The 12,279-nt window shown below is 34.8% G+C and overlaps 1 protein-coding gene across 1 annotated transcript in view; it reads left to right on the top strand.

The window, feature by feature from the left end:
- The window catches only part of LOC104557395 (connector enhancer of kinase suppressor of ras 2), a 163,252-nt gene that overhangs the window by 78,626 nt on the left and 72,347 nt on the right, over positions 1-12,279 (top strand). The window contains exons 5-6 of the mRNA XM_062006460.1: positions 2,657-2,698; positions 5,387-5,506. Coding sequence (XP_061862444.1) covers positions 2,657-2,698; positions 5,387-5,506 — 162 coding nt within the window. The remainder of the gene's footprint in view (positions 1-2,656; positions 2,699-5,386; positions 5,507-12,279) is intronic.

The following is a 12,279-nucleotide window of genomic DNA, read 5'->3' as shown; positions in this document are numbered from 1 at the left end:
ATAAACTAAATATTTTATGTATATTAGTATTTTTATATGTTATTTAACTGTCCTCAAGACCTATCATAAAATGTTCTTTATGGTATCTGAAAATTTAAGTAGTACTTGCATTTTTTGTGAGGATTAGAAAGTAAAATTATAATATGAGTGAGCACAAGTCACACTGACCTTTCCCCTTTATGAATATTCAAAAGAATGCTGGTTTATGCTGTTTTATTCAGTCAGTTATGAAGGTGTACTATACCTTGGAAAGGTAGGATGTTCTGGATAATGCAGAAAGTGGCTTGTATGCAACACTGCTGCCATGACTTTTAGTAATTTCTGTATTTTACAATAGTAACTACAAAGGGAAATAGAATGCAGCTACTGATTTTTAAATATATTTTTAAACTCTTAAGAACAAACGTTTTTAATGAGTCATCTTGCTTGTGGAGGATGTAGAGAGGATACCACTATAATTATTATTTATTTTCTAAGAAAAACAGATCAAAATTATGTAAATGTTAGTCCTGAAAGATATTTTCTTAATTAGCTCCCTAGTGCATTCCTATGTATCAAAGAAAAAGAAATTAGAATATTATTGTGACCTATAGATATTAATATTTTTAGTATAATATTGCAAGTGTTTTTAACATCTCAGTTAAACTAGTCTGATGTATTTTTTTAAGAAAGTCAATATGCATCTGTTTTGGAAGGAATCCCAAAGCCATTAACATTTTTAATGCTAATATAATCTTGAATGTGCAACATAAGTATAGCTAACATTAATTCTGCTCTACAAAACAGTAACATTTCAGTTTTACTACACATGAGGCTTTTATTCCTTGACCTGAAGTAATTAAGTTTGTTCAGAATGAAGCTCATATTGTATTTCTAGTACAGAAATTAAAGGAATAATTTAGAAAGGAACATTAGATCTGAAGTCAAGCTGTAAGACCTACTGTGATCATTTTGTTCTCTTGGTACTTGGAGGGTTAAAAGGAGATTGTGGATGTGCTGTTTGAAGGGTGTAAAACTTGTAGGAAAAACTGCCTTGTGCATTGCCAATCAAACTGACTAATAGAATTCTTTTTTGTGCTGTAGAAAATAACAGTATGAATACAAAAAGAACATCAAAGGGATACTTGAGCATGAAATGCTAATATAAATTCTTCTCTGTGTTCCTTGGCACTCTCAATCTTCTGATTTTAACTTTTTTATTATGTAATAATGTTCTTTAAACAGTATTTAGAAATTAATTTCTCTACAAAAGTGACAATCCTCCAAAATAAACATGATCTTTAGCAACAGTTACCTGTGTCCAGGACTGGGTGGCTCTGACAGGCTAAACCTGCTCTGCCTTAGCCCCAGACAGGCTGAAGGACAAGGTTCTCAAGGCAGCAACCAAGGAAGAAGATTTGAGAGCTGAACATGAGGCCTCTGTAGATGGGATATAGATGATGATTTGAGCTACTGGACAAGAAGAGCAGAGGTCTGCCAGTTAGCTATTTCTATTGCAAAGAGTACCAGAGCTTAAGCTGATCACATAGTTAATCTACTTCTAGAGAAAAAGATGTTGGCACTATTTCATGGGAAGTTTAGAGCAATTAACTCGTTGGTAACATGTTAAGATCAAAGAAATAAGAAATCTTGAGAACTATAGGGAATCTTGCATTACTTACGATGATCTTTTAGGTATATTGATAGGTTAAATTTTACTTTAAAACTCAAATGAACAAAACAGTGTTTTTTGCTTGTCATATTTTCATCCTTAAAAATGTCTTCTGAAGTCCTTATTTTGCTTTGTAGAAAGCTTTTTTTCCTATTTGATATAGCATTTGGAGAAGTATTTAGCAATTTTTTTTGTTATTAACCATTCCTTTACTTAAATGTAAATAATCAGTGCCAGTATGGCACTATAAACAATAGTCCTACAAGAATCAAGGCCCCTGGTGAGGTGAGAATCCCACTCTACCTGCTCCTCAGTAGGTTTTGTGGCCGTCCCCCTCTTCATTGCCCCTGTCACGGTGCCCACTGGCCCCAGAGCCGAGCTGTCAGTCTCCCCAAATACAGGGAGATGCTGGGTTCCCTCAGAAATATTTTCTACTCAGATTTTATTACAGAAAAGCACTTCTTTGATGGCAGGTAGGTGCTCACTGTGTAGGAGTGTAGTGCCTGCCTCAGGCGAGTAGTGAAAGGTTGTGTAGCTCCCGGGCTGAGGGGAAAAGCAGCCTGGAGCTGCGACCTTGGCTGCAACAAGCCTCAGAGATCACTGAGTGTTTTGGGAAGTCTATTCTAACCTCACTGTGTCTATCAAACATGAGTCTTCTGTAATTTCCTTTTAATTTTATGTTTTAGTAAAATAGCCTGATTTGGAGTGCTGACAGGCTGGATGTGGGGTAGAGCTGCCTTAGTGCACTTGGGCTCTCTCCTGTCTTGTCCTGACTGTGTCTTGCTTTATAGAGGACTGTACTGAGAATATAGATCACTGAGGTTAACCAGCCACAAGAGAAGTTTCTAAGGTTGTAATGTAACCCTTTGGTCATGGCAAAACTCAATCATTTGTCTTTACATGTACCTGTCTAAGAAATAGTTATCAGTGTAAAGCTTTCTTTTCTTTCTTAACAGGAAATTTAAAATAATGTGCATTAATCGACTTTATTTAATTTTACCATAGGATTGTACAGTGTATGAAACAGAAAATAAAATTCTTCATGTGGTAAGTAATCTGAAGTATTCTGCTTCAGTATTCTGTAAGCCTACCTCATTCACTTATATAGTTTAAAAAAAAATAAGGCTACTATAGGAAAATAAATTTCCTTCCTATTTGACACAACTTCTGATGAATTATATTGGTGGCTAAAAGTTAATATTTTCATAAATATATTCAACTAATTGAAAAGTTAAAAAATATTTTCAAGACAAGCAAGAGAGATAGCAGTTTACATGCCTTGTACTGAAATTGACAGCACAAATTAGTTGTGCCTTCTACTACCAAGTTTAATGGCTTCCTCAGTACTCTAGATTTAAGAGTCAAAAATGTCTTTTTTGCATCAACATAAAGCAATGGAGAGATGCTACATGAGTATTAATAAATATTGGTTTTTACCCAAGACAGTGCTTCCAGTTTCTCTGAAGATTGGAGGCTTATGATGTCATTCACTTCAGAAATGTTCCTACCAAGCCTTTTAACTTTTTCCTAAATTGGAAGGCTTTCAGATTTAAAGGCTTATGAATCAGATTTCTTCTGGTGTTCCCTAACTTATGCTTGTTTATGTAGCAGGCAAGGTCAGCTTCCTTTCAGTCCTCAAAGCTTACTGCAGTAATGATCACTGTTATACTTAGAGTTAATTAAAAATATATGATTGTTGTTTTAGAAGCTTCAAAGTTCTTTTACTACTGTAATATTCCTGTTAAGATTACTGGTGCAGAATTCCAGTAATAGATCTATCAGACTTGTTGCATTACTAAGTTCACTGGTGTTCAGACAGAGCACTCAAAAAGTCTAATGACAAAGGGAAATGGAAAAAATCTTATACGAAGTTATTCATTAGATACTGGCCTTTAAGTTCAAATATTTTATCTTGTTCTGGTATTGGCACTCAAAACTTGTACTGACACCAAAACAGAGTTAAAGCCTATGCTGAAAGGGAAATCGCAAGGGATTTACAAGTTCAGATAAGCTTTTGACAAGCTCTAGCCAAGTGCCTGACTTTTTCTTTTCTTTTTTTTTAAGCTCTTTATACATACTCTGCTTCCAGCAAGGATTAAAATTTGCTGTAAAACATTGATGTGTTGTTAAATTCAGAAAGCATGCAGTGACTTTTAGAAAAAAAAGCTTACTATTGCAAACCTGATTCTAAAAATAACTTCTAAAATTACCTGAAATCTTCTGGGATTTGGGGTGTGTATATATCTATATATATATATAAACATATACACATTTGGTGACCCACAATTGTAACTGCCTGTAAGTTCTAGAAAGACATCTTTAACAGGAATGTTACTTTTGACTATCTGCTCTGAACGGAAGTTTAAAAAGATAGAAAAAGTTTCCAAATAATTCTCCAGACTCATCAGTGAAAGTGGGATGAACCTTAAGAAACCTGGATTCCAAGGCAGTAGATACCATCTTAGCCTGAACAGAATAACATCAGACTACCTGATTCAGAGCATTCAGGCTCTCAGAATCAACCTGTTTATCATTGTAACTCTGTGTGAAGTGAGAAGAATCACCTTCCTTCTTACAGCATCCTACAAAAAAACAGGGATATCCTCTGTCTTCAAGGATACTGAATTCAGGAATAAGCCTTGTAAATTGTTAATTTCTTTCATGGTCTCTTTATAAAAATATTGGAAAAATAAAGAATAATGCTCAAGAAAAATAATTATGGTTCCCTAAAGTAAAATTTTACTTTTCTAACAGGTAGAATCTATAACTCCTAATCAGATGGTGTTTTGTTTTATTTCTGAAAGATATTAGGAAAGATAGAAGCAAAGGTGGATTTATAAAATGGTGATCCGTAGGCAACATGCTCATATGTGATTACAGGTGCCCAGTTTCCATTCCCTCACTAGTCATATAATAGATTGTGTCTACTCTGCAACTCTGGTTACTGTGGGAAAAGATGCACTGTGAGAGAGTGATCTTCAAGATCATTTATACTGCAATTCTGACTCAGGGGGTTTTGGATACCTGCTCGGCAAAACGTGATTGTCAGGACTGTGGCCACTCTTTAGACTAACATAGTATACCCATGATAATTAAAAATTGCAGCCTACTAGTTGTTCTTCCTCTCAGCAGTAAATACAGATTATTAACTTCTATTTTATCAACCCAGCAGTAGTCGCCATACTAAAAACACTCTTTGTGATGTATAAGTTTATATGGTTTGTTCAGTACTTAGTGGTTTCCTGGAAATTCTCTTCTGGTTGTTGTGGCCCATTCAGACAAATACAATAGATGGGTTCAGATATTGGAAGGCTTGTAAAACTGGATGTAGAGTTCCTCTGCAACAGGTACTGGACTTCTTGAAAAGCCCAATTTTTTTGAGCTTGCACTCTATTTATTTAATGCTATGACAGATAAGATGGAGTTCATCAGGCTTTTTTTTTTTAATAAAAGTGCATATAGTTGGAATGGAGAAGATCACTTGGATATGCAGATGTTCTCATTGCACAATAAAACATTTTATCAGAAGAATTGTACATGCATGTACATTTTCTTGATGTTTGTGGGTATTTTCTGTTCCTTTAATCTCTTATCCCTGGTTTTTGTATACCTGTAGTTTTTACAATGCTAAGTAAAATGATCTGTTTAGTCTCATTTAGTTCTCAGAAAAAGAACTTCTTTGATAGTAGATCCAGTTTAATATGAGGAATTATATTCATTTGTTTTTCTTTGTAGTGTAAAACCTTGTCTGGGATTTGTGACCACATCATTTCGCTCTCATCTGATTCTCTGGTGTCACAGTCGGCACATCTTGAGGTAGTTCATCTCACCAGCATTATGCCCAGTGAGGGTTTGGTAAGTAGCAAAGCAGTTCAAAGTTTAACCGTTAGAATACAGAATATAAGCCTCAGTTCTTTAGGGTGGTTTCTTTTTTAACTTATCAAGAAATCAAAAAGTATTTTCATTCAGAGTCTTGCTTTTTTGGTAAGCTGAATCACATATCTGAAAGTAATTTAATTAATATTTATCTTAATAAAGAGATTGTACTATTTTAAAAAAACTGTTAAAACCTGTTTTAGCCACAGCTTCATGTGCAACTGGAAACTATATGAGCAGCTAAAGAAAAGTTGTAGTCTCTTCATAGTAATATTGCAGTTTTTGGAATGTACTAAAGTACATTCATATACATACATATACAAACAAAAACAACTAAATACAATTAATGTGCTTTGAAAATTATTAGTGGAAAGTGTGTGTCTTGGGCTTGCATAAAAAGAGTTATATGCCTTCCTAATGATTCAGCTCAAATAAAACTTTCAGAAGTATCATCCTGGAAACAAAATAAATCTCTTATTATTTGTAGATTGTTGTTCACTGAGCAGACTAGTTAGGTGTCTTCTGAACATCCCAGTAGCTCTGCATTAGTAATGAATCCCACCATTACCATTTTCTGCAGACATGATAGTTTGATAATTATTTACCTATCACTTTTAAATATTGATGTACTGTTGGATTTTTTGAACAAGAGGTTTTTGTGAAGTTTTAGGTGTCAGTGATAAAGTTTTCCGTCTCCCTCGGTAGTTCCTCACTTACAACCAGACTGACATTGGTGGGCTGTAGGAGAATATGGGTCTTACTTGGGAATCTAGGATCCTAATAAAAGCTCAAGCGTGAGGTAGAACTGCAGGCACTGGGATGTTCATGCACATTCTCTTCAAGAGACAGACTACTTTTCCCAGTACCATCTCTTACACTGCCTTCAGCTACATTCTCAGGATTCCTTTTTTCCCCTACAAGAATAACAACTCAGGAATGTTGCTCCTGGGTTAAAGAACACTGTTGAAGGAGGAAAAATGCGGGAAGAGGGTATAGAAATTGGTATCCTTGAGGCTTATCTGCTGACAATGCCAGAACTGATGAATTAAAGCACGTTTGAGTGTCATTACACACGTTGTAGCACGTTTCTTGTTTGGAATTCAGCATGATTGACAGATTTATTTCAAATTTCTGCTAGTAGAGATGTTTTGTATTATTTCAATATGTTACTCTTTCTTCTGGTGTTGAATAGCAGTGAACATCTTATGCAAATCCTGTCAGTTACAAGAGCATAATTATTTTGAGGTATGCATATTAATTTGAGAATAATGTATTTTAATAATATAAGGAGGTTTTGTTGAACTACTTAGAGTTTCCTTTATTCTTCGACCAATTTAGACAACAAAGAACATTACAACAGCATAAAACATTTCATTTTAATTCTGTGGTGTTACAGGTGCTTAGCCCAGTGTGTAATCCTGAAGACAGACACTATTTACTTGTTGTGCTGCCACATCCAAATGGCTAAATTTGTTCCCTTTGGAGCCTAGTTTCCACTCAGGGTCTGGTTTCTGAATTAGTGTAGAGATTTTCAGGAACTGTCAGCTCAGTATCATTTATAGCTTGTGTAGTATATATGTTGTGAATCTGTCAGTGCTTTTGGCTTGCATTAAGACTACTGCATCCTGCATGCTAGCAGTCTGCATCTCTTTATAGCTTTCCTTTCTATCCAGAAATGTGTTTCTGCTGGTCCACTTAGAGGAGAGTTGACTGTCAGTGCTGAAGGGAACATGAACACAGATAGGATGCACTTTCCTGAGAGATGATGGAACATAGCATGCAGGGCTTGGCATTGCTGGTGTTTCCCATGCAGTGACAGCTCTAGATCTAGGACCAGGATGTAGAACAGTGTAACCTGCTTCAAAAATGGCACGTCCTGTAGTGAGCTGAAGATTTAATGATGTGCAACCTAGGTTTACTTCAGGAGTTCCTGGATGTGAATTTTATACTTCCTAAGCAGTTTATCATTAAGTGTCAAAGTGCAATTCAAATCTTTAAGGTGTGAGTGACCAAGATGGTGAGTTTTGGCTGTATTGTTGCAGCCTATCACATGGTCCATACTTTCCTTTGGATCACTCTGTCTTCTAATAAAACTTCAGACAGATAGATCCTGGGCTGTAAAAATGCTGCAAGCTGGATTCTGGCAGTGGGTGGAAGAACCATGGTGTACTTCTTCATCCACAGTATATCTGTCAGCTTGCATTTAACAAAACTACAGTGAGCAGTCAGTGGTGACAGAGAGCATGAGAGAAATACTGCAATCAAAAATGCCCATCAGGTTTTTTTCTTTTTTTCTTTTTTAGATGAAATCACAGTGAATGAGTGAGTTTTCAGTGCTTAATTGTGAAGACACTATGACATGTTAGGTTGGAAATTTCCTTATAATCAATTTTGCTGACACTATGTTCTGTTTAGAACAAAATACGAAAATGGACTATAAATGGGAATAAAAGAAAAATCATGTGAAATGGAAAAGAAAACATTAATCAGAATCAAATATAGAACAGAGTAATGAATTACAAATGACTTTCTCATGATTGTATAGCAGTTTTTTTCCACAGGATCTCTGCTCCATTCAAGAGAAAAATGAGCACTATTCATTGAATGGAAAGTATTCAGAGTTCCATTTTTATCCATATCATTCAGTGTAGGGGTTGAGGTCTTATTTACCACACTTCAACTAAGCTCTGTGTTCCCTGGAGTTACTAATTTCACTGTGAATTGGATAGGATTCTCTATATGGCTTCAGAGGTGCATCCTCACAACACACTTGTGAAAATGATACTTTAATTTCAGTTTTATAGGTAAAAATCTTATGCACAGAGCATTTGTGTCAAAATCACAAAAAAGCTATTTTTCACGAGAAGCTTGCCATACAATTTTTCACAACACTTGCTACTTTTATAGCAGAAGTTAAAATACAGTCTCTCTTGGTTTTAAATGTAGCTAAGGTTTTCAGAGCTTCTGAGAACTCCAGCTTCAGCTTCATACAGCATTGCTATCTAGAGAGTGCACACAATTATTTGCCATTGGTGAAAAATGTGTTGTAAATTACTCAGATATATAGGAGAATTCCATTATCTGGAATGACATTCAGTTGACATAATTATTGGTCTTCCTCTATTTTGCAAAACTGCTTTTATTATATGCCTTCTAATTTCTTCAAGAAATGAGCCAGAAAACCTACAGACATTGCATGAGCTTACATATAAACAGAATGAATTTCCAGGTCCAAGTCCATACAGTTGGTGCCCGGATTCAGAACTCCTGCAGAGCAGTGTCTGTTTGTTTAATTGTTTAAATAAATTCTGAATCATAAAGCATTTTCACAAAGGGACCATATGTAATTTGCATGTGTATCTTCACTTACAGCATTTGCTAACTTTCTGTCCATGCTTTTATGAACTTAATAGTATTTTTCCTTATTTTTCCCTTTCTATCTTTTTTTTCAGTCTGCTTTATTTGAAAAATAGTCTTACTTCATGCATTCCCCAGAACATGCTCTCTGCTGGTAGTTTCATGGCAGTTTACTGGACAAAAGCATTTGCTTTGGGAAGCACATTGTGTGAGCACTATTCCAATTGCTGATGAATGTGTTTGTCTCCTGATCTCTGTAGCCATTTGCTGGCCTCCAAAAACATACTGGGTTTTTTCTCTCTCTTTCTATTCCTTCCCAGACAAATTTCTTCCTCCTTTTCCCTGTTTATCCACTGAATTATCAGTGGTAAATACTAAGGCACTCTCCACACAGTTCCTATTGCATTTTAAAATAGCTTTAAAATTTTCCAAACACTTTTTCTCCTGAATTGTGGTGCTGAGTATGATAATACCATTTACATCTGGAGTGCACTGCATGATCAGCCTGAATAAGATGTCTGGAAGGCAAAACTATTTCAAACTACCAATTTGACAAACTTGAGATAAACTCCAGTACTGAAAAAGCATTAGAGTGTGAAAACCACTGTCAGCTCTGAGCATGCATACATTAAATTTTTATGAAATGGGATAGAATAAAATAACTTTCACTTCAAGACTTAAGAAGATTCCCTTCCTTGGCTTTTTTATAAAATTTTTTATGTATGGTGTCAACTGTAGGATAACAGGAAATTAGATCATTTTATACCTACAACCACTACTAACAAATTACTTTTCTTTCTGCTTAGAGAAACATAGGTTTCATTGCATCTCATGATAAACTCCCATGTGAAGTTACAATAACTTGTGGTAAATAAAACCGCGGCATGATTTTAATTTTTAGTCCCTGCACATAACTCTGTACCAGGCAAGATTTAACTCAAAATGTTATATCTGAAAAATCTAGTCTCCAGAATTTATTGTGTTTCAGAAGTCTGTAGACCAAGTTCTATACCTAGGAGTCACAAAATTTCTGTTTATTGACTAGACAGATCTGATGCAGCAGCATCCTCTTCCATTGGCTTCACAGAGCTGGCATAAGCAAAAAGCCTTTAAGAGATGTGTTTGTGTTTCTGTTTGCAGGGGAAGAGGTGTAGGTCCCAAATGTCTTGCTAAAATGCTTGAGGGTGAGGGTAAGAGAAAGGCTATGCCTTTCCTATTAATTATGTCAGGCTAAGCTCACAGCCACCTTTAGAGCAGTTTTGCTGTCAGATAAGCAAAGGCAGGCTAGGGGAACCACTGTTTTATTTGAGATAATGTATATGGAGACTGTCCATAAGATAGGAACACGCATGGATTTTTGATGCTTGGGGTTTTTTTCCCTCCTCTTGCTCTTGAATAATCAGGGACTGTCAGCAGAAAAGATTTTTTTTTTAATTAAAGGCAGTATTATTTTGGGCTAAACTCTTTTATTATTATTTTAATCTTCTGAACTTGATGTGCTGTATGTATATCTGAAGATACTTCTGTGTAACACACAACTTAATCTTCCTTGATGAGATCAATGATTACTCTTAAGCAGAGGATTCTACATAAACAGACTGTTGGATTTTTAATATTTTGCTTTTATTGTTGTTCCTTTCACTTTTTTTGTTGTTGTTGTTGTTGTTGCTAATCTCTCTTGTATCTGAGCTTTTGCTATCTCCTGATAGAAACAGTGTAATCTGTCACTCTTCAATTAAGATATACAGTGCTTTATTATCTTTTTCTGCAAAGAGAACTTTTACTGTTTCTTTTAGGAATTTAAGGGTAGCAAAGGCTGTGGGAATAAATGTTTTTATAAGACCAGCTATATATCATTGAAGAAAAAGAAATCAAAAAGACAAGCTACCAGAGGCAAAGACCCTTTGTTAAGGATTATTCATCTATCTAATATACAGCTACCTTTTCAAATAATATTTATGTGGAGTTGTAACTTAAAGTGATGGAAGACAATTTATTCTATTTTTATATTGAAGGACTTGCAAGATAGTGCAAGAAGAAAAAGTAGAATATGAAGGCAGATTTTTTGTGGAAATACACATGACTGTCCCAAAATTGTCAGGGTGTTAGCTGTTGAATAGTCTGAGCCATCTTCACAGTGATGGGGAATACTCAACTCTTGCCCAGAGATGTTTCATAAACCACAGTAGATTATTTTTGTTTTTCTCTGGAAGTCTGATGAAACTTATTCACTTAAAGTCTTTAATTTACATCACAGTATTTTGTGTGTTTATGAGCAATTAAACTTTTGAGATGTTCTGCTAACCTGTGCCCCTATTGCTTAAAATATTCTAGCTTTAAAAATGAAAATGAGGATGAGGGTGAAACATACAAGTCACTAAAGCAGGATTGACACAAATTGTCGTTCAGAAACAATATATTTCTAAATGTCAGTGTATTTTCATGTTGAAAAAAACATTGTCCTTTAAAAATCTTCTGAAATATATAAAATGAAAAATTAATAAAACAATTTTCAATTTTTTTTTTCATAGAATGTAGTCTTTCAAGGGTTTCAGTTAACAGATATGTCAGGGAGATACAGTGCCACTGTAATGATCAACAAGAAACCAACACTTTCATTATTTTCCTTTGAGAAAAACAAGGATGAAAGTTCTATCTATAGATAGATAATATGAAGACTGTGAGTCGTTCACTAAATGTGTTTATTTTTATGTAGTTTGTTCTTAAAGTTTAATAACTAAGATGAAAGATCAGATAACAATATGTAGGGTAATTCTTAGTAATCAGTCAGTTTTTAAGTCTCTTAGATGACATACTAAGAGATAAAATTGTAATTTGATTTTTTCCAAAAATACACATAGCTTAGCAAGAGGATAAAGACTTTACAAAGAAACAAAAGTGATAAAACTTAGTGAAAAATGTAGCACTTCTGTTTTGGCCTTAAAAATCTTTGTTAAGTGGGGAAAGTAAAGTAAGCAAAGTCAAAGTAAGCAGGGTGTTAGAAATGTGATATTAAATTTGATATTAAAAGTGTGGGTGGAAATGTGTTACTGAAGTCTGTTATGTGTTAAAATAATGGACTTCTGAGATGGATGCAACAATGTTGTGTAACCTTCTGGCTAAAAGTTCACTGTGGAAAACCAGTATAACACATACTATATGGATTTAAACATCTATTTAAGATATTTAATAGAGACTCAATGGCATTTTCAATAAGAACCTTCAGTGTTTTTCATGATTTAGTGCTCTTGCTTAGGTCTTTCAGTTGGCAAAGAGAGAGTCTGATATTTGTCAGTAACAGCTGAAGGATCTACAGAGACAATAGAATCGCGAACACTGACAAAATTAAGCCAACTGTATGGCGGGAAATAGGGGAAGACTCCCCAGAAACTTCT

The sequence above is a fragment of the Colius striatus genome, chromosome 13, assembly GCF_028858725.1.
Source record: "Colius striatus isolate bColStr4 chromosome 13, bColStr4.1.hap1, whole genome shotgun sequence".
Taxonomy (NCBI): Eukaryota; Metazoa; Chordata; class Aves; order Coliiformes; family Coliidae; genus Colius; species Colius striatus.
Note: the sequence above shows the minus strand (reverse complement) of the source record. Positions and strands in the feature narration are given on the sequence as shown.